The sequence below is a fragment of the Arachis duranensis genome, chromosome 5 (genome assembly GCF_000817695.3).
Source record: "Arachis duranensis cultivar V14167 chromosome 5, aradu.V14167.gnm2.J7QH, whole genome shotgun sequence".
In the NCBI taxonomy this organism is placed as follows: Eukaryota; Viridiplantae; Streptophyta; class Magnoliopsida; order Fabales; family Fabaceae; genus Arachis; species Arachis duranensis.
In genome coordinates, this window is record NC_029776.3 from 107,445,999 (window position 1) to 107,466,556 (window position 20,558).

The 20,558-nt window shown below is 35.8% G+C and overlaps 2 protein-coding genes across 2 annotated transcripts; one reads left to right on the forward strand and one right to left on the reverse strand.

The window, feature by feature from the left end:
• Positions 1-3,808: 3,808 nt before the first annotated feature.
• Positions 3,809-6,833, reverse strand: LOC107491431 (uncharacterized). The gene is made up of 4 exons (XM_016112277.3): positions 6,261-6,833; positions 4,765-5,356; positions 4,243-4,682; positions 3,809-4,132 (listed from the first exon to the last, which is right to left on the reverse strand). The coding sequence occupies exons 1-4, from the start codon at positions 6,831-6,833 to the stop codon at positions 3,809-3,811; spliced, it is 1,929 nt and encodes a 642-aa protein (XP_015967763.1).
• Positions 6,834-15,031: 8,198 nt separating this feature from the next.
• Positions 15,032-20,545, forward strand: LOC107491493 (regulator of nonsense transcripts UPF3). Its single transcript, XM_016112331.3, has 12 exons — positions 15,032-15,313; positions 15,874-15,980; positions 16,462-16,557; positions 16,686-16,784; positions 16,925-17,004; positions 18,069-18,167; positions 18,573-18,705; positions 18,917-19,017; positions 19,194-19,623; positions 19,762-19,848; positions 19,972-20,090; positions 20,169-20,545. Exons 1-12 carry the CDS (start codon positions 15,168-15,170, stop codon positions 20,205-20,207), a joined length of 1,536 nt encoding a protein of 511 aa, XP_015967817.1. The 5' UTR covers positions 15,032-15,167; the 3' UTR covers positions 20,208-20,545.
• Positions 20,546-20,558: the final 13 nt, after the last annotated feature.

The following is a 20,558-nucleotide window of genomic DNA, read 5'->3' on the forward strand; positions in this document are numbered from 1 at the left end:
GTCATCGATAGAGTCCATAGTAAGTTAAAAGGTTGGAAGAGCAAGTGCTTATCCCTTGCGGGAAGGATCACCTTAGACCCAATCAGCCATCAGTCCCAGTGTAAACTTTGAGATGCAAAACAGAAGGGTGTCTAAAGGAATATGCGAAGAAATTGAGAAGCTGCAAAGAGGATTTATTTGGGGAGAAACTGAAACTCAAAGAAAATCTACGCTGATGAATAAATAAAAGTTGAAGATAGTATTTTGCAACAAAGTTAAAAAATTACAGGTGGCGGTGATAGTGGTAGAAAGTTATGGTAGCGACAGCGTTAATATCGGTGGTAGATGATGGTAGAGAACTAATAAAGATAAAATGGACATTTGAATTAAGGGAAGTTCTATGGTGTTTACCAACATAGTCATCATATCATGCGGTCTGTATGTGTCGCTGTGGGGATGTGACACGTGTTTGTGGAGACTGGTCAAAGGTGCTTTGTTGATGCGGTAACGGTAAGGGAGCTCATCGTGATTCTGTTTTCCGTTTGGCCTAAATGTATTAATTAACGTAACTGAAGTGTTTATATTAAGTAGTAATATGGGCTAGTCCAATGAGGTGTTATTGGGCCATGGGAGTTTTGGGCTGAGGTAGTTGGATTTTTTGGCACTTTGAATTTTAATACTAGTTTAGTCTAGTAGTGTTGTCATAAAAAATAATGATAATAACTTTCTGGTTCAAAGGTTCAAAGCACCTGTGATGTAGACTTATTGAAATCCTAAACCATCCTGTTTGCTAAAAATTTTAAACTCCGACGTGATAACTAAATATCCTAATTATGTAAGCTCATTTAAATCATAAACTTTAGTCTAATGCATAGTGCATGATTTATTCTGCACGTATATCACGGTATATGCTACTTTATATGATACAACTATATGTATCAATAATTTATCAAAAATTTATTATCCTAAAAAAAAATTACAGTGAATCATGACTTAATGCCCTTTACACATTTGTCCTATAAATCTTTTTTCTTTGTAAACATTATAGAAAGGAATAAATTAAGAATTTAAATTAATATTTTTTTAAAAAAAATACTTGAAATTTTTGACACAATAAGAAAATTTTTTTTTTCTATATTCTTATACCAAAACATGTTTGATGGATAAAAATATTTTTTTTGTATGAAATATCTAAACATAAAATATTTTTACTTTTTCATGAAAAAATTAAAAAAAAAACCTAAATTTGTTTGTTGTTATTTTTTAGTAAATGATCTGTACTTTTTGAAATATTTTTAGGTTTTTTTAAAGTAAAATTTGAAACAATTGTCTTTTTGATATACATAAATGTAAAATTAAATTACAAATAATTACGTTTTACGTTATTTTTAAATTTTTTTGACAGCCTTAATAGTTAGAAAAGGTCATTTTCTTATTGTTATTGTTATATAAAAAAATAAAAAATAATTAAAATTTGGTATCTGGAGAGAACATGGTAAAACATGAAATAAATTTAGTTAAAAAGATTATAATTTTATTTTATTTGAATCAACTTAATTTTTAAATGAGCTAAGTTATTCTTGTTGAGTTAACATATTTTTATTATAAATTTATCACATATTCATGCATAATATATTTGTACTCCTCTTTTTTTGTTATTATTATTATTATTAATAATAATTAAAAGGTACTCTCTATTTGACATATTATAATACACGTTATGCATGTTGACTAAATTAAAAAATTATTTTCATTATTTTTATGCCAACACTACTAGACTAAACTAGTATTAAAATTCAAAGTGTCAAAAAATCCAACTACTTGAGCCCAAAACCCCCTATGGCCCAATAACAGGTACTGAACTAACCCATATTACTACTTAATATAAACATTTCAGTTACGTACTTATGTTAATTAATACATTTAGGCCAAACGAAAAATGGAACCACAATAAGCTCCTTTACCGTTTCCGCATCCACAAAGCGCCTTTGACCAGTCTCCACAAACATGTGTCACATCCCCACAGCGATACATACAGACCGCATGACATGATGATTATGTTGGTAAGCACCATAGAACTTTCCTTGAATTAAATTGTGTTTTGTACACTGTTACCAAACATGTTAAAAAAATTATGTCTATTTATATCCATATCTTTAGTATAATTGTGTTTGTGTCCATCCATTCTAAAAATAGTAACCAAACAGAGCATGATTGTATCCTGTATTAGTCACTATTACATTTGATTTTTTTCATCTTTTATTATTGCATTTCAGGGATTATTTTGTAATTCCACTAATAGCTATAAGACAAAATATAAACGTACTATTGGACCGTATGTGACAAAGCAGTGTGCCAATAAAATTGGCTGGTATAGGTGAAAACTTTCCAATAATATATATTCTCAATAAAATTTAGAGAAAAGGACAAATAGGTTCCTGACCTTTTTTCTCGTGAACATTTTTATCCCTGACTATTGAAAAATACTTTGGGAAAAAGACAAATAGGTCCCTGACTTTTTAAGTTTTTGACAAATTCATTCCTGACAAAATTTAAATACAAAAAAGTCCCTGACTTTAACAAACGGAGGACAATTTAGTCTTTCTGTCTATTTCCCTCTCACACATCAAACAGAACTGGCTGAGGTGGCTATAACGGTGTCCAGGTGTCCGTTACAGTGCCACGCTGGAAGGAAAAAAAGATCGAAGAACAAATAGGTCCTTACTGATCAAAACGACGTCGTTTTGATAAGGTAACCCTAATGAGATTTAAACTGGGTTTTTGAAGTAACATACACAGCACCTGTTCAGATTTGTTCATGGTGGTGTTGCTTAAATTGATGGCCAGTGATGGAAGCTCATCAATCAAGAGACAACGCGGAGGTGTTGGCAGACGACAGGAAGGCTCTTCTGTAAATGCAGCTCCATGTTCAGTTCAAGCTGGGGATGAGAAAGATTGCATCGCTCCAAAATGCTTCTGCGGGATGTATGCGATATTTTACATGTCGAAGACAAATACCAACCCAAACAAACTATTCTTCGGATGCCCATTCTTCAAGGTAAGCTCACAATTTTTCATGTATATGGATGAAGTTGAGAGTTTTTTTTTATCCCAACATATTTTCATACTATCTGAATTGATTTAGGTGAAACAACCATATTGTAAATTCTTTGTGTGGGTTGATGACCATATTGGAAGAATTGGGTGCATGGAGCCAACAAAGGAATTGGGTGACAATCAGAGCTTAAATGTTGAAGAACATTTTGGGAAGATAGAATTGGAGAACAGAATGGCTGATCTAGAGCAAAGGATAAATTACCTAGAGAACAAGAAAAGCAGTAACTTCTGGGTCATAGTTCTAAGCTTGATTGTTGTAGTTGTTGGTCTTTGTTTATTTAGGGTATGAAAAATATGAAAAAAATGTGGATTGTAATGAATTATATCTGTTAACTATTTTAGCTAATATAAATGAAAGAAAGAAGATTTTAATTATCCATATCTTGTTGGCTTGAAATAGATATAGAATGCGTGTAACATACATGTTTACTTTCAAGAGATGAACCTAAGTCAGAAACAAGCCATATATAATTCATTCAATCAACAATAATTCATTCATTCAACCTAAACCATAATATAGGAATATTGTCATACCACAACATAATAACATCTAGGATAAGTAACTGTAGTAGGTATATCAGCCCTTGGATTCCAAAATACTAATTCATAAGCAACTAAATTGGCTAAAAGAAAGTTTGCCAATATGTATTACAACCAAGTATTGCAGCAAAAAACTAATTTTTGTTTCCAAAATAAGTCAGGAACAAGCTTGTCACTTTGTCTGGTTCTTGAAGCCTGGATTTGGTATAAACTTGAATAGTCCTGTTGTGGCAGAAGTTGTTGCTGCCAGTGTCTCCTTTGATACTCCTCCACTAGATGTTGTTGTCACACTTGTTGAAGTTGGTGGAGCAACTTGAGTCTGAGTTGTAGTTGGTGCAGGTGGCCTTTTGATTGGTTGCTTTGGCCTAAATTTAGCTGGTATTTTGGAATGAGTATATTTTGTTGTCTTGATTGGTGCTTGGCTGAATGGTGCTGCATGTGAAGAAGTGTCCTGGGCTTGTTCAGCTGGAGCTGCCTGTTGTGTATTCTGGCCAGCCTACAACATTTATAATGAAGACACATAAATCCTTTAACACTTATAATGAAGACACATAAATCCTTTATCTTTTATAATGAAGACACATAAATCCTCACGTGCTTTGTTACCTCAGGCTCTGGAGCAGATTGGGATAATGGAAGTTCCACTAGTGCCTGACTACTTGAGTTCTGGTGCTTTGGTTTCCTGGTTTTAGGCTTCCAGTTAGGATTAGATGGTGCTCCCTTGCACGTCTTGTAGTTGTGACCCTTCTCGCCGCACTTGCTACATGTTATGCGAAACGTTTTTCTTACCTTGTCCCCTTGGATCAAATCCTCTATTGGATCCTTCTTTCTTTTATGCGCCTTTGGCCTACCAATCGGCCTCTTGATGGGTGGAGGATTTGGCTTGATATAACCTGTTCTATGCCAATATTCTTCACTGGGAACTGGTTGGATTGAGTGTGCATAAGTCAGATGGATGGACTCCATGCAAAGCCATTTGTGCACATAATCTTCTGGCTTGTCATGCTTCTTCCTAATAGCAGCAATCGCATGAACACAAGGCATTCCTATAATTCCACAATCACATTAATAATCTAGAATACATTACTCAGCAAAACAAGTTTTTAATCAAAGGGTAAGTAAGTCAACCTGTTAGTTGCCACATATTGCATGAACAAGTATGCTTCATCAAATCAACATCAACTCTTGATGTTTTTCGACTCACTTCAAACCGCTTCCTCTCGTTGTCACCTGTCCATTCTGCATTCCATCTGTTGCTGGGCCTAATCAATCGGCCAAGTCTTTTCTGCTGTACGGGAGCAAGCTTTCCAGGATATGCTGATAGTAGAGTGATATGCTTCGTCATTCTCCTCATGACATAACAGCGCAACTCTTCACACATTGTAAGAATGGGTTTCATTCTGTACTTTCCTATTTTGGCATTCCAGGATTCACACATATTATTTGTCAAAGAATCAACCTTGGGGCCATGGTTAAGGTAAGCCTTCACCCACACCCGAGGATCAAATCTTGTAAGATACTCCCATGCCTCTTCATTAATCTTCTTAAGCTTTTCCATAGTCTCAACAAACTCAGGAGGGGTTGAACAACTTGCACACTCCCAAACCACATCTCTGACTTGCAGATCCTTAAATCGGTTGATGAAGTTTTTCCATATATGCATCACACAATTACGATGTAGTGCCTCGGGCATCACCTCTTTCATTGCTTCAAGAAGACCCTGAAAGTAGCAGAATATCATTTCAAAATGAACAAAAAAGCATTAAAAGTGTAGCATAATACACAGAATGTTGAAGAATAAACACCAAAAAAGAAAAAATACACAAACTTTAAAGGCATATCAGCACCTGAAAATTTTTTGACAGCAACCCCTACCTTGGCTAATGACAGTAAAAGCTTGTTCATTAATTTAAAAACCTTTTAACACATTAGTAAAAGCAATTCACATACATACATATGAAGACAGCTCCACAATCCAAATTAAAGATCAGCACCAAGTATGTAATTAGTTGTAGCTAAAAATCTGGTGTAAGTCTCACTAACTCAAATTTATAAATTTTTGAAAAATTAAATCAAAGGCGTAAATAAACTAATGTTAATACACAAATCAATATTGGGTTCAATTGCAGGGAAAGTTCCTTATGAATAAACTAATGTTAATACACAAATCAATATTGGGTTCAACGCCACCAGATTTTGGGTTTCAAAATATTTCCAGTCAATCACATTAATTTACATTAGCATTATGGATGATTTTCTGTATATGTTTCAAGAACTTAAAGAGTGGCTAATGTTAATAAACTAATGATTTTGCAGGATGCATCTTTTGGGATTAAATCAAATGCGTAAATAAACTAATGTTAATACACAAATGCTAACTAAGATTGACTAATGCTGACTAACCTTGGCTAATGCTAACTAATGCTAACTTATGTTAACTAATCTTAACTAATGCTAACTAATGTTAACTAATATGATAAAACTTAAAGATTGCAATTTAGCAAAAAAAATTTAGAAATAGAACAACCCTCAATTTTTGCATAATTTTATAAACCAAAAGCCTCATAATAAAAACATAATGAACTAGAGTTCAGAACATAAGCATAAACAAATATATTACTAACCTTTTGTTGATCTGACATAAAGTTCCATCCGTGCACACTTGCATTCCCAAGATCTTCTTGTAAGAGAGTTAAAAACCATTTCCATGACTCCTTTGTTTCTGATCCGACAACAGCATAAGCAATGGTATAGAAATGATTATTGGAATCTTGGGCAATCGCTGAAAGTAACTGTCCACCAAAGTACCCTTTAAGAAAGCATCCATCCAAATATATTAGAGGTCTACACCCACTCTTGAAGCCTTTTTTGCATGCATCCAGGCATATATATATCTTATCAAATACTGGTGGGGATTGTGGAATTGGTATCACTTCTAAGAGTGCAGTAGATCCAGGGTTGCTGCGTAAGAGTTCGAATTGATAATCCCTCAGCTTTCCATATTGCTCACTCTCGCTTCCGACAATTCTGTCTCTTGCCTCCTTTAATGCCCTGTAAACCATCTTATCATGAGGATGTATCCCATACTCATCTTTCAGAAAATCACTAGCCTCCTTCCTAGTCATCTGAAGATGGATAGCTAGCCTTTTTTCAATTTTGTTGCTCAGCCAGTGTTGGTCAGCAGCATTACTCCCCATGTCCCTTGCACATGTATGCTCAGATTTAAAAGTTTTAACCTGGAAGCACCTAAGAGAATTATTGTAGGATACATGTACAACCCATGGACATTCTTCTCCTTTGCAGCCCACCCGAACCCTTTCTTTATCATTTTTAATCCATTGAAGCTGCCTACCCTCAGATATGAACAAGTCCTTCACCACTTCTTTAAAATCATCAAGAGTTGCAAACTTGGTGCCTACTTCAAAGTGGCCTTCTCCAAATCCATACTCATCATTGAACTCTGGCTAGTGTTGCTTCTTAGCTTCTTCATCAGAGGAAACAGGGGTATGCAAATCCTCTGAATGGTATTCATAGTCATACTCTGAATCAGTACAGCTTGAGTGTTGGTCAGGCCCATTACTAGGCCCACTATTGTTCAAAGAAGGCCCAGCTCGTTGGTCTACACTGGGCCCAACACCTGGTTGTACATTGGGTCTTTTTCCACCAATATTTGATCTATTCTTCCTTGGTGCATCCTGCCTCTTTATTGGATCCTTCTTCTTCTTCTCTTTCATTTTCCTCTTTGGTACAACCACTTTTTTCCCCTTGTAAGTCATACTTCTCTTCTTTTTGGTACGTTTCTCTTCTCCACTGCTATTCTCATCATCACGGTCATCATTATACCCCCGAAGGTGGAGGCTTGTAAGGTTCATCCTCCGTGCTCTCGTAGCCGTCATCAGATTATCACAGATGTCATCTACATCTACGCACTCAACATTCTCAGTTCCTGCATTCCCGCCTCCTGCTTCTTCTACATACTCAGGTTCATTGACAACATGATCAAAGTAAACATGAAACTCATCTTTTTCTTCATTCCTAATCAAATTGTCACACAATTCACGAATCCCATTATCCCCTGTTAAACGATGAAACCCAGATTCTATATCACTGACTGTACTATCAAACCAGTATATTGCCTTGTAGCCATGATATCCTAAACCCTCATACAACTTCACCAAATCCCCAAAGTTGATAAAATCTATGTCCATCTCTGGAAATTTTTCTACTTTTTCATCCATATAAACAAGTCCCCCATCACCATTCCTCACAAACTTTCCTCCATGGTGAAAAATAGGAATTACATATCTATCAGTCATCTGTAATTTTCAAACAAAAATAAAATCAACCCACAGTGCATAGAACCCTCAGAATCTTTCAAATGAAGACAAAATAACTTTTTTCAAATAGATTGAAACAGAAAGCAACCATAGCAGAATGCATTTACATGCATCATACCATACACTAAATAGAACCCTAACGCGAATGTCATCATAAACGTTGTGGACTTGCTTACCTTGATTGATGATTGAAATTCTTCAGCATACGAACTAAGTCTCTCTTACTCCACCTTCTTCGATGACACTTCAGTTTCGAGCCAGAGGGAAGGAAGCTCTGGCTTGATGAAGGGGTTAGGGCAGTATATGGTAATTTCTGTGTTGGCAAAGGGTTTTTATTAAGAATGGGTTACCTTATCAAAACGACGTCGTTTTGATCAGTAAGGACCTATTTGTCCTTCGATCTTTTTTCCCTTCCAGCGTGGCACCGTAACGGACACCTGGACACCGTTATAGCTACCTCAGCCAGTTCCGTTTGATGTGTGAGAGGGAAATAGACGGAAGGACTAAATTGTCCTCCATTTGTTAAAGTCAGGGACTTTTTTGTATTTAAATTTTGTCAGGGATGAATTTGTCAAAAACTTTAAAAGTCAGGGACCTATTTGTCTTTTTCCCAAATACTTTTAAGTTCCTGACGTTCTTAAAAGTTGGACGGATCAGTCCCTCTGTCCAAATGCCTCCGTCAGACCCAACGGAAAAGTTTGACGTGGCTCCCGTAATGATTGTCACGCGTACGCGTCGCCTGACAAACTTCCTTCTCACGCGTACGCGTGTGTTACGCCTACGCGTCGCCATGAATTCAGGAAATCATCAATTCTTCATGAATTCTCCACTTTTCATGCTTTTTTTTCCATTTCTTTCAAGTCATTCTTGCCTTCAAAACTTTAAATCACTCAAACAAACATATCAAGGCATCGAATGGGAGAAAAGTAAATTAAATTTAGCAATTTAATAGCCTATAAAGCATATTTTCAATCATTAAGCACACTTAGGAGAAATTCATAAAACTATACTATTTTAATGAATAAATGTGGAAAAATTTGATAAAATCCACCAAATTCAATACAATATAAACCATAAAATTGTGGTTCATCAACTTTCCTACACTTAAACATTAGTATGTCCTCATGCTAAACTCTTGTGGTTCATCAACTAATATGCAAAATACGTCTACCTACTTGGTTAAAAATGAATCAATCTCCAAGAACATATATAAACAAGTAGACCAAGAACATATATGAATAAGTAGGGCTAAGATAGTATGATGATTTATGAATTCCACTAATTCAAATATCAAAATGAAGTATAAATATACTTGCAAGAAGAAAGCTCGTGAAAGCAATGAACATGGAATTGAGCATCGAACCCTCATCGAAAGTGTTTACACTCTAATCTCTCTAGTGTTTGAGGGTCGATTCTCTCAATTCTTTACTAATCTTGTTTTCTAAGGCTTGCTCTTCTTCTTTTTTTTTTTTGAAACCAAACAGCTCAACACAATAGTAGTGGAGCAACCATGTCCTTCAACAAACAAAAACATAGAAAACATACAAACCTAACAAGAACCACAACAACACGAAAACAATCCCCATGTCATCTCCGGCATAGCCATCAACAATTAAAGGGATCTCCACCGCTCCACTCGTTAGCACTATTCGAAGACATGTTGACTATTTCTTCAACTCCTTTGCTTGTGTGCTGAAAGATCCGCCTATTCCTTTCCAGCCATAGGTTCCATACGATCGCGCAGAAGCACCTCAACCGGTGATTACACTCTTCCAACCTCCTCGGTTCATCTGTCCAACTAAGAAAATGCTCTTTCATCGATCCCGAAATAGACCATCGTCGGCCAGTAGTACCTCTCTGTTCCTCTTCATGTACTAGTTCATTAAAGTCTCCCATAAAACAGCACGAAACCTAACATAACCCCGCTATATAGCTCAACTCCTCCCACACATGAATCTTCTCATCTCTATTATGTGCACCATAGACCAAACAAACGCACAGTTGAAACTATTTTTTAATATCACTCCTTCAACACACAACCACCTCTCTCCCTTATAGCAATTATTTAATTTAAACACCATCTCATCCCAAATTAACAATAGTCCACCAGACGCCCCCTCAGAACCTACATATTCCAACCTGGGCTACCTTGTCCCCATATTCTTGCAACATCAAAGCTCGTCACTATCTGCCTTTTAATTTCAATCAAACCTAGCATTTGTAGTCTATGTTTATTCTTTAGGTCCTTCACCATTCTCAACTTCCCATTTCCCCTTAATCCCCTAACATTTCATGAACTGAATATCATTTTAAAGTTGTTTTGCACACCTGTTTTGCATGTTTAGGTCTGCACCGTCTCATTTTCGCTCTCTGCTTTGCCAATTTTTTTTACGAGCTATTTCTTCGTTATGTGCTTGAAGAATTGCCACAATATCATCTTCTTCGTTGTATAATATCGCTCCTGACTCGTGTGCCAACTCCTAGGTCTTTCTATTTTCTAACAGTTGCTCCTCCACATCGGTGTGCTGATTGTCACTTGTTTCCGCATCATTCCCCCTTTTCTCATGGCCAGGTTCGCCCCCTTCAATGCTACACTCATTCATCCTTCCTGTTTTCAAACAGTACTGATCCCTACCAGACATTTGTTCGCTCCATGTATGGTTCCTTGCTCTGTCGCTCTGCTTCCCGTGCCTCCCCTCTGTGTTCCCAGCCAATATCGCGCCTCCATTCTTGTAAAACTCAGAGGTTTTGTCACTTCGATCTCCCCCTTTCCCTGTTGTTCTGAATCGCCACACATACTGAGGTCCGCCGCAACCACACGCACGTCTTTCCCGCCGCCGACGTCGCTCCCAGCGTCTTCAACAGCATCAGTCGTGCTGGGTTGGGGCCAGACTTCTCCATCGCGAAGCAGCTGCGCCCCCAGGTTCTACCAATCAACATATATTCAATGCATGGATACACATATCAAGAAGTCTTTTCAATATTTGTAATGGGGTTAGGGCTAAATTTAATTTACTTTTCTCCCATTTGATGCCTTGGTATGTTTGTTTGAGTGATTTAAAGTTTTGAAGGCAAGAATGGCTTGAAAGAAATGGAAAAAAGCATGCAAAGTGGAGAATTCATGAAGAAATGAGGATTTGCTGAATTCATGGCGACGCATACGCGTGATACACGCATACGAGTAAGAGGGAAGTCTGCCAGGCGACGCGTACGCGTGGCGTGCGTGACAAGCATTACGGGAGCCACGTCAAACTTTTTCGTTGGGTCTGACGGAGGTATTTGGATGGAGGGGCTGATTTGTCCAACTTTTAAGAACATCAGGAACTTAAAAATATTTTTCAATGGTTAGGAACGAAAATGTCCACAAAAAAAAATAAAAAATCTATTTGTCCTTTTCTCTAAAGTTTATAGACATCAGATTTTGTTTTGGAAGTACCATCAGTGAAATGAAACAATTTTATAGTAATTTACTAATTTTATGTTAAATGAATTAAATAAAAAAACGAAAAAGAGATCCAGTGATTGAATTTTATTTCAACCTTTTGGATGTATTTTTTAAACATTTGTCTAAATATTCTTATAAAAACTCGAATTAAATATACAAGTTATTTATTGAATATACAATTTGTTTGCTACTTACAAATAAATCTTTTTGGACTATTTTTATAACATTCTTTTAAAGGTTTATTTATTGTTCGTACTTTTTAGAATTATTTTTATTAAAAATATAAATTTTTGAATATCATTTTGGTAGTTTAATTTTTTATTAATGCATAAAAAATACATTAAAATCTTAAATTTTGTGTATATTTTATGACCTTTTTTTTTCAGAAAAATTATGCATACAAGCCATTAGGGCTTGTATGCTTTACAAGTTAATTAATAAATAAACCCCAAAAATACGATACAAGGTCTATCTTCTTCTTCTTCTTCTTCTTCTTCTTCTTCTTCTTCTTCTTCTTCTTCTTCTTCTTCTTCTTCTTCTTCTTCTTCTTCTTCTTCTTCTTCTTCTTCTTCTTCTTCTTCTTCTTCTTCTTCTTCTTCTTCTTCTTCTTCTTCTTCTTCTTCTTCTTCTTCTTCTTCTTTTCTTTCGTTTCTTGCTTTCTTTTTCTCGTTCTTCTTCTTGCACGTTCTTCTTCCTCTTCCTCTTCTTCTTCCTTTCTTTCGTTTCTTGCCTTCTCTTTCTTCTTCTTCTTCTTCTTCTTCTTCTTCTTCTTCTTCTTCTTCTTCTTCTTGCTGCACGTTCTTCTTCCTCCTTCTGTTCTTCTTCTTCATTTACGTGCTTTTCTCTCTGTTTTCTTTCTTCGTTATTCTCGATTTCCATTGTTTTTTGACATCAAGCTCTGAAATCATTTTTGAAGAAGAAGAAGCAGCAGAAGATGAGGTAGGAGAAAGAGAAAGAGTTCTGAAATATGTATAAGGTGTACTTCAATGAATTTTGGGTGTATTTCTTAAATCCTTTGGGTGTATTTTTGTAATCCTTTGGGTGTATTTCTGTAATCCTTTGGGTGTATTTCTATAATTGTTTGGGTGAATTCCTGTAACCGTTTGGGTGTATTTCTGTAATCCTTTGGGTGTATTTCTGTAATCGTTGGGGTGTATTTCTGTAATCGTTTGGGTGTATTTCTGAAGTTTCATTATCTTCAAATTTGGCAAGAAAATTGTTTTGAGGAAGAAGAAGAAGAGTCGTTCATAATGCATGGTGAGTAGCGCGCTTTGGAAACAGGAAGTTGTTGAATAACGTGCGTTTTATTTACTTTTGAATGTGGAAGTGTGTAATGCGTTAATAAAGTGTAATAGGTGTGTTTTATTGGACTTGTAAGACTTGTAAACTAAAAAGACTTGTATGTGTAGCAGGCCTCTTTTTTTTCAATTGATGATTGTAAGCTTATGAGTCATACTATGAAGTTATGGGAAAGGGTGATAGAACGGAGGTTGAGAAAGGAGACACAAGTAACAGAGAACCAATTTGGATTTATGCCAGGCAGATCTACCACTGAAGCGATATACCTATTAAGAAGGATGATGGAGAGGTATCGTAGTAATAAAAGGGATCTACACATGTGGAGAGGTATCATAGTAATAAAAGGGATCTACATATGGTGTTTATTGATTTGGAAAAAGCGTATGATAGGGTACCAAGGGAGGTCTTATGGAAGGTTTTAGAAAAGAGGAGAGTAAGGATCGCATATATTCGGGCAATTAAAGACATGTATGATGGGGCCACAACTAGTGTGAAGACTCAAGGTGGTGTGATAGAGGAATTCCCTATTGGTATAGGATTACACCAGAGATCATCCTTAAGTCCATACCTTTTCACATTAGTCTTGGAAGTACTCACAGAGCACATCCAAGAGCCTGTGGCATGGTGCATGCTTTTTGCCGATGATATCGTCCTTATGGGAGAGTCAAGGGAAGACCTAAATAAGAAGTTGGAGTTATGGAGAGAAGCTCTAGAAGTGTATGGTTTGCGCATAAGCCGTAGCAAGACGGAATATATGGAATGTAAGTTCAGTCTGAGAAGGGAAAACTCCAATATATATGTGAAAATTGGAGAGAACATCCTACGAAAAGTTACAAGTTTTAAGTATCTTGGGTGCATCATACAGGATAATGGATAGATTGAACAAGATGTAAATCATAGGATCCACGTAGGTTGGTCAAAATGGCAGAGTGCGTCTAGTTTTATACACGGCAAAAAAGTGCCTTTAAAACTTAAAGGTAAATTCTATCGCATCGCTATAAGACCGGCTATGCTTTATGGTACGGAGTGTTGGGCGGCTAAAGGGGAGCACGAACATAAGCTGAGTGTGGCAGAGATGAAGATGTTGAGATGGATGAGTGGTCATACGCGATTGGATAAAATAAGGAATGAGGATATAAGGGAGAGAGTTGGAGTAGCACCCATTGTGGAAAAGATGGTTGAATCGCGTCTCAGGTGGTTTGGACATGTGGGAAGAAGACCGATAGAACATCCAGTCAGGAGGGTGGATGAGATGGAAGATGGACAAAGGGCGAAAGGCAGAGGAAGACCTAAGAAGACCATCCATGAGGTGGTCAAACGAGATCTACATGTAAACGGTCTCTCTGTAGACATGATATATGACAGAGTACAATGGCGTCGTTTGATTCATGTAGCCGACCCCACTTAGTGGGACAAGGCTTTGTTATTGTTTGATGATTGTAAATTCTAATATGTATCCGTAAAAGCGTAAACAGTTAAACCCTTAATTTTCTTAACAAATATCCTTTGGTATTTTTTACTTAACTTTTTCTTTAATTATGATAAAAAAAGCTATAGGAGTACTTAAATTATCTAATGATTTTTATTAACAAAATAATCTAATAATATATAGATTGAATTTGGAAAATAATTTTATTATGAACTTTTTTCTGCTACTGTATCTTGCACTAGATTTTTTTTTGGGTAGGATAGATTGAACAATTTCAATTTTAAATATTACATCATAGTCCAAATACAATACATTAAGACTTAAGAGATAATATATTTAACCGTTCAATAAAAGCCTGAATCATTATTATGCACTAAATTTAAACTATTGTTATTAAAATCGGACTGAATTAGCCGATTTGTACCTGAAATGAACAACTCAAGGAGAAAAATAGTACTCACAACCACCAGGTTGTTAAGCTTGTTATTAACATATATGCAAATTCGAAAATAATAGTTATTTTAATATAAAAACAAAATAAAAATATTTATGATAGAGTAAAATTAACAAAATACTTATTGTTCCTGTTTCATAGTATTTTAGAATAGCTAAATTTTTTTAAAATGTCAGTGAAAATATGTATTTTAAATTTTAATTTTAAATTTTTAACTATATTTTGTTTTTTATTTACATAGAACCGGATCAATCAGTTTAACCAATAATCTATCGGTTAAATTAATAATCTAATAACCTAATAATTTAACTGGTTCGATTACCGGTTCGATTATGAGAACTATGATTTAAACCATTTAATTACGCTAGTACATGATAAAAGAAAGTAATATCGGAAACTGGGCCGAATGGTGTATTGGGTTTCAACTTCCAAATATTGAAGGGCGATAGAGCCCAGCGAGTTAGTTGTTTCTAGATGCCTAGATGGATTAGCCAAAGCGAAGGAAAGGGGAAAGACGAAGTTGAAAAACAGAAAGAAAAAGGTTGGTTTTGGTGATCGAACTGGAAGATGAAGGTCCGTTCGGAAAGGGAAAAGACGAAAGTGGTGATTAGGCATTTGCCTCCGTCTCTGACTCAATCTGATCTCCTCCATCACATCGATAATCACTTCGCTTCTCGCTACAATTGGTTTTCTTTCCGCCCCGGCAACACCAGGTACTGCCCCTTCCTTCTAAGTTCTAATTCTCCCCTTTTTTCCTTCAAAGAAATAATTCATTCATAGAATAAAATGGAATTTATAGGATATCATTTATTGATTGTTATTATGCTCTTTCTTTTTCTTTTCTTTTTTTTTTAAAGTCGTTTGTTTTGTCACCTCATGTGTTCCATGGAGGGAGGGTTCCATCCGTAATTATTATTATTATTATTGTTATTATTATTATAGAGATATATAGTTAGACACCGTCTAGCCTCTAGAATCTAGCTGAGCTGAGCTTACTCGAGCAGCGATGCCAAAGAGAAATGAACCAACATGCTATTGCTATACTGACCCAGCCTTGTTTTGTTGGCTTGGCTGCATCTGCACCATTTTTTTTCATTGAATATACTTTAATAAATCCTAGGGATTTAGATCAAGTTGTAGTTGTTGGCTCTCGGACACTTTTAATCTTGCTGGTCAAATTATAGTTCCATCTTCCTCTTTTTACGTTGGATTGAAACAAAGCAGAACATAACATTGAAATTGCAATTTCTGCATGTTATAATAATATTTGCAGCCACAAGAACCAGAGGAATTCTCGAGCTTATATAGACTTCAAGAGTCCTGACGATGTTTTTGAGTTTGCTGAGTTCTTTGATGGACATGTTTTTGTCAACGAGAGAGGTAATTCACGAGGCATATTTTGTCCGTAACTGTTTTGATGTCAATCATTTTTGTGAACACTTAGAAGAGTTTGTTTGCTCTTTGTGGTGGATAATTTTTTTTTCCTCGAAACATGAGTGATGTTTTCTGTACTATTTTTTAGCTTTCTAAAAGGCCTATGCTTGTTGCAACTTTAATTGATTGTTTCCATGACAGAATTCATTTAGTGGACTTAAAATTCTACCTCGTCTACAGATCAATCAACATTTTTCACAAATTTTATGAACAGAGGCCCGTATTTTCATATTTATCATTTCCTTCAATTTTGAACTTCTATTCTAATCATACCCCTCAAAACCAATAATATTGAAGTTAAAAAAAAGTCTAAATAAAGAATTTATATAAAACTTTATGTGCTGTTTGTAAGTTTGTTTTAATCTTCTGTATTTAATGTTGAATGTTTTAATGGTATTCAAAATCTTAATGTCTAGTATTCAATCAGGTGCGCAGCATAAAGCAATAGTAGAGTATGCACCTTCTCAGCGTGTTCCAAGACCAACTACGAAAAAGGATGGTCGTGAAGGGACTATATATAAAGGTATTAATGTGATTTAATTTTTTGTGGTCTAATTGTTTAAATGTTCTAATGCTAGGTAGTTAGGGGTTTACAACATGTGCACTTTTCATTTAATCCCCTTGTCTTTTTGCCCCTGATGACAAGGACAGATCCAGACTACCTTGAGTTCTTCAAATTCATTGCAAAGCCTCCTGAACATCTTCTCAGTGCAGAAATACAATTGGAAAGAAAAGAAGCTGAGCAAGCTGGTTAGTTATAGCTTCACCAAATTTATTTGATTAAAAGTCAGTAGGCAATAAGTCATAAGATTGAGGTTAAACAAGTCCATGAAGATTTATCTGAAGACATATTTCAAAATTACCATGCCTAATGGTCTCCTTCATTCTAGGGGCCAACAAGGAAGGACCTATTGTCACACCCTTGATGGAATATGTTCGTCAGAAACGTTCTGTTGACATTGGTGCACAGGTAATGATTCCATTTCTACTTTTATGTCATTAGTTAGACTCTCAATGTTGCATTTAATTTGCAGCTGATTGATTTATTGATAAGGTGTTTTATTCATCTTGTTGTTTAACCTGATTCAGACAACTGTTAGAAGTTTAGTGAATTAATTATTATATTGTATCTTTGCGCCTGTGCTTTTACAAGGCTTCTGCTGGCTATGTTGAGAATTGATTAGAATTATGATGATTTTACAAACTAAGGGTCTGTTTGGTTTGTGTTTTATTTTTGTTTTGAGGGTTTTATGAAGGAAAAAGTACAAACAGAAAATGGACTAGTTTTTATTGTTTTCACTTTTTTTTCTTCATAAAATTGTTAAAACAGAAAACCTTGGAAATGAAAACAGAAAACATTTTCTGAAACCAAATAGGGCCCAGAGATTTGAACAATTATATTTCAAATGTTTAAGATATGCTCGTGCTCGCACTTAATATGCTTTAACATTTCAAAGACAGGAATGCGTGATAATGGCTGCAAGTGGGATTGACACTTGCTGATATCAAGATTTAATGTTTGCTTAAAAAGAGTGACATTTTGTATAAATTTAATTAATAATAGTATGTAAAAATGTTAACCATTTCAATTTATTAAGTTTAGACAGAGATGGACACCCACTTTGCGTCAATGTTATTTGAAAGCATTTTTGTGCCTTTTTAATTAAGCCATTAATTGCATTCTTACTTGATGCAAAGCTTCCAAATATGGGGAAGGTTTACACTTGTATTTATCATGATGAATGGATCTTCTTGTATTTTGTAATCTTGAGAGAGCATTGAATGTTATGGGTTTTGATGATCTATTACTGATTGGTTGGTGAACATATGATTAAGTTATGATTGGTGAGTTGGGTCTTATAAATCGACAACAGTTGAGCTGGAATGGGCTTGTCTTCCTCACCTGCTGAGTAAAATTATTCTAGTCCTATATCAATTTAATTTGTTACATTGCAGATAACATATGTTTGGATGGTTTATCATGGTTGTTATTTAATAATACTCCATATGTTATGGTTTATTAATCAATGATAGGCTTTCCCAGTCACCACAAAAGGTAGCAGAAGTGCTAGAGCTGCTATGCGAGGCAAGCATGGCTCAGGCAATACCAAACGAGGCTTGGAAAAGAAAAAAGTAAGTGCTAGTAATTAAAAAGAATGCATTTACTATGAATTGGCTTATTTTGAATGCCTTGACATTTTCATAGAAGAATTAATTTTTCTATCAATACTATAAATACAAGATGAACGTGCTGTTAATGGTTCACTTCATTCTGAGGATACATTTTAGGGGGTCTTGAGCTTTAGAATGACTCTGAGCCTTCTTCTATAAAAACAGAAAGAAATAAAGGATTGAGGCTTCAAGAAAGCAGTCACTGCTAAATGTGTTTGTACGCCAGTGGCATTACATGACTAAGTTTGAATCAGCTTCGTTTTTTTCTTTTCTCTTTAATAATTGATTGTTTCTAATCAATGTTTCCTTCATTCTTCCAAAAAATAGCAGATGCTGTGACTTGTTGAAATTGTTTCTGATTTTCAGTATGTTCAAAAGGACAATGCAAAGGATGCCACTCGAAAAGAGTCCAAAGACAAGTCAGCCTTCACTGTGGTCCCCCGGCGAGAGGATCAATCAGCTACTTCGAATATAAAAGGAATATCTGAACTTGAAACTTGTAATTTGACTTTTCTTCCTTTCTATTTTGTTTGATTAGCTTTTTCCTGTGAATGCGTTTGGTTCATATGTGCTTAAGTAGAGGAGTAGAAGATGAATCTTTAATTCATACGTGGTTATATACACACACGTGCACACACACACACATACACTCAAATATATATACTCATTCATCTCAGCTAATATTACTTTTTTTCCTACCATGAATGAAGTACACGGCATTGAAGGTCCAATTTCTGGAATCCCGGTGACTTCTGACTCGGGAAAGAAAAAGATCCTTCTTCTGAAAGGAAAACAACGGGAAATTCCTATTGTAGGTTTTCTTTTACCCATAAAGGGTCCCTTCCTTTTCTACAGTATTAATTTCCCTTACGAGAAGTGATTTCAGATGTCCTAAGTCACCCGTATGTACTTTTAGACCCTTACTCAAACATGGGGTGAGCTGATTGCTGTGAATTTGTTATTAAGAAATTTTTATGGCACTTTCAGACCACTGAGGGTGTGATAAAGCAGCAAAGTATACAATCTGGAAATTCAGCTGGTTCAACTACTGCAAAACAGAACCAGAGGCGTGAAGCAAGTGGAAGGTTGATTAGGAGCATACTTCTAAATAGTGAGGCTCGTCAAAGTCAACCTTCAACTGCGACCCAACATAAGATTCAAATCTTAAGTTCAGATAATGGTAAGCGACCTGCTCGTTCTTTGGAAAGCAGCAAACTTAATGCTGAAGGGGATTCCAAAAGATCTTTGGATGAAAGACATGGTTTGGGTAGTGTTGGTGAGAAAATAGAAAAACGTACAAGAAACAAGGATAGACCTGACCGCGGTGTTTGGACACCTCTTCGTCGTTCTGATGTTTCACATGCTGATAATGAGCAGTCACCATCCTCATTGATACAGCCTACTCTTCCTGAATCAGGTGAAGGTTTGACCTTTTGACTGCGCATTGAGTTTACCAACAAAATAGACAATATATCTTATCTAATATTTGTTTTGAAATTAATACCTTACTTGAAATTTGGCATAACAAAATTTGTTTATCCTCTGGTTTTGGCAGAGGTAAAAGAAAATGTTACTGCTGCAAACAGGAATGGGGAATCTTTAGCTTCCTTAGTTGGACGTAGCAGTACCTCTGTTGAGAATGGTTGGTGCTCTTTACTGATTATGGCTAATTATGGAAGAATCATAATATACACCGTAGTTTCTTTCTTGCCTTATGATAATGGATTACAGATACGTCCCTCAACTGATCGTTTGAGTTGTCTAGGTCCTCAAAGGAATTTTACTCGCCGAGGAGTTTCCCATATAGGGAAGGATGATGTTGCTGTCAGTTTAGGTGATGGGAAGGCATCCAAAAAAGGTGGTGGTGGGCATGGTGCTCACGAGGTATACATTTCAACTGCTAATGTACTTTCTCATGCCTCTTCCTTGATTAACCGATTAAAGTGCTTATTGTGTCTGCAGAAACAAGTGTGGGTTCAGAAATCATCTTCAGGGTCTTAAAAGTCCAGATCTGGTAAGTCATTACTCATTTCCCACCGATGTTTATCATCTGATATCTCAGTTTATGAAGAAGTTCACTATCTTTTGTTTGTCAAATCATTGTATTGGTTTAAATCAGTGTGTTGAATGCAACGTCAATGTTGCACATATCCCACTGCTCATAAGTAATGACTTTCATGCGAGTTTTTGCAATTTGCGATACCAATGTTGCTTCAAATTTGTGTTGGACACACTTAAAATTTTACTACCCGAAGTGGGATGACCATGACATTTTTCTTATCCGGGTATATCTGGTTGTGCTTTATTCATTGTGGATGTGATTTTTTATTTTCTAAAGTGTACAAAATCACC

Bases quoted from the DNA above. Each gene is read 5' to 3' on its own strand.
- LOC107491493 (XM_016112331.3), top strand. From the start codon at position 15,168: ATGAAGGTCCGTTCGGAAAGGGAAAAGACGAAAGTGGTGATTAGGCAT. The intron at 15,314-15,873 runs GTACTGCCCCTT...TAATATTTGCAG, and splicing joins TTCCGCCCCGGCAACACCAG to CCACAAGAACCAGAGGAATT. The intron at 19,849-19,971 runs GTTGGTGCTCTT...TGAGTTGTCTAG, and splicing joins CAGTACCTCTGTTGAGAATG to GTCCTCAAAGGAATTTTACT.
- LOC107491431 (XM_016112277.3), bottom strand. From the start codon at position 6,833: ATGGGGAGTAATGCTGCTGACCAACACTGGCTGAGCAACAAAATTGAA. The intron at 4,683-4,764 runs GTTGACTTACTT...GTGGAATTATAG, and splicing joins CAATATGTGGCAACTAACAG to GAATGCCTTGTGTTCATGCG. The intron at 4,133-4,242 runs GTAACAAAGCAC...TAAATGTTGTAG, and splicing joins AATCTGCTCCAGAGCCTGAG to GCTGGCCAGAATACACAACA.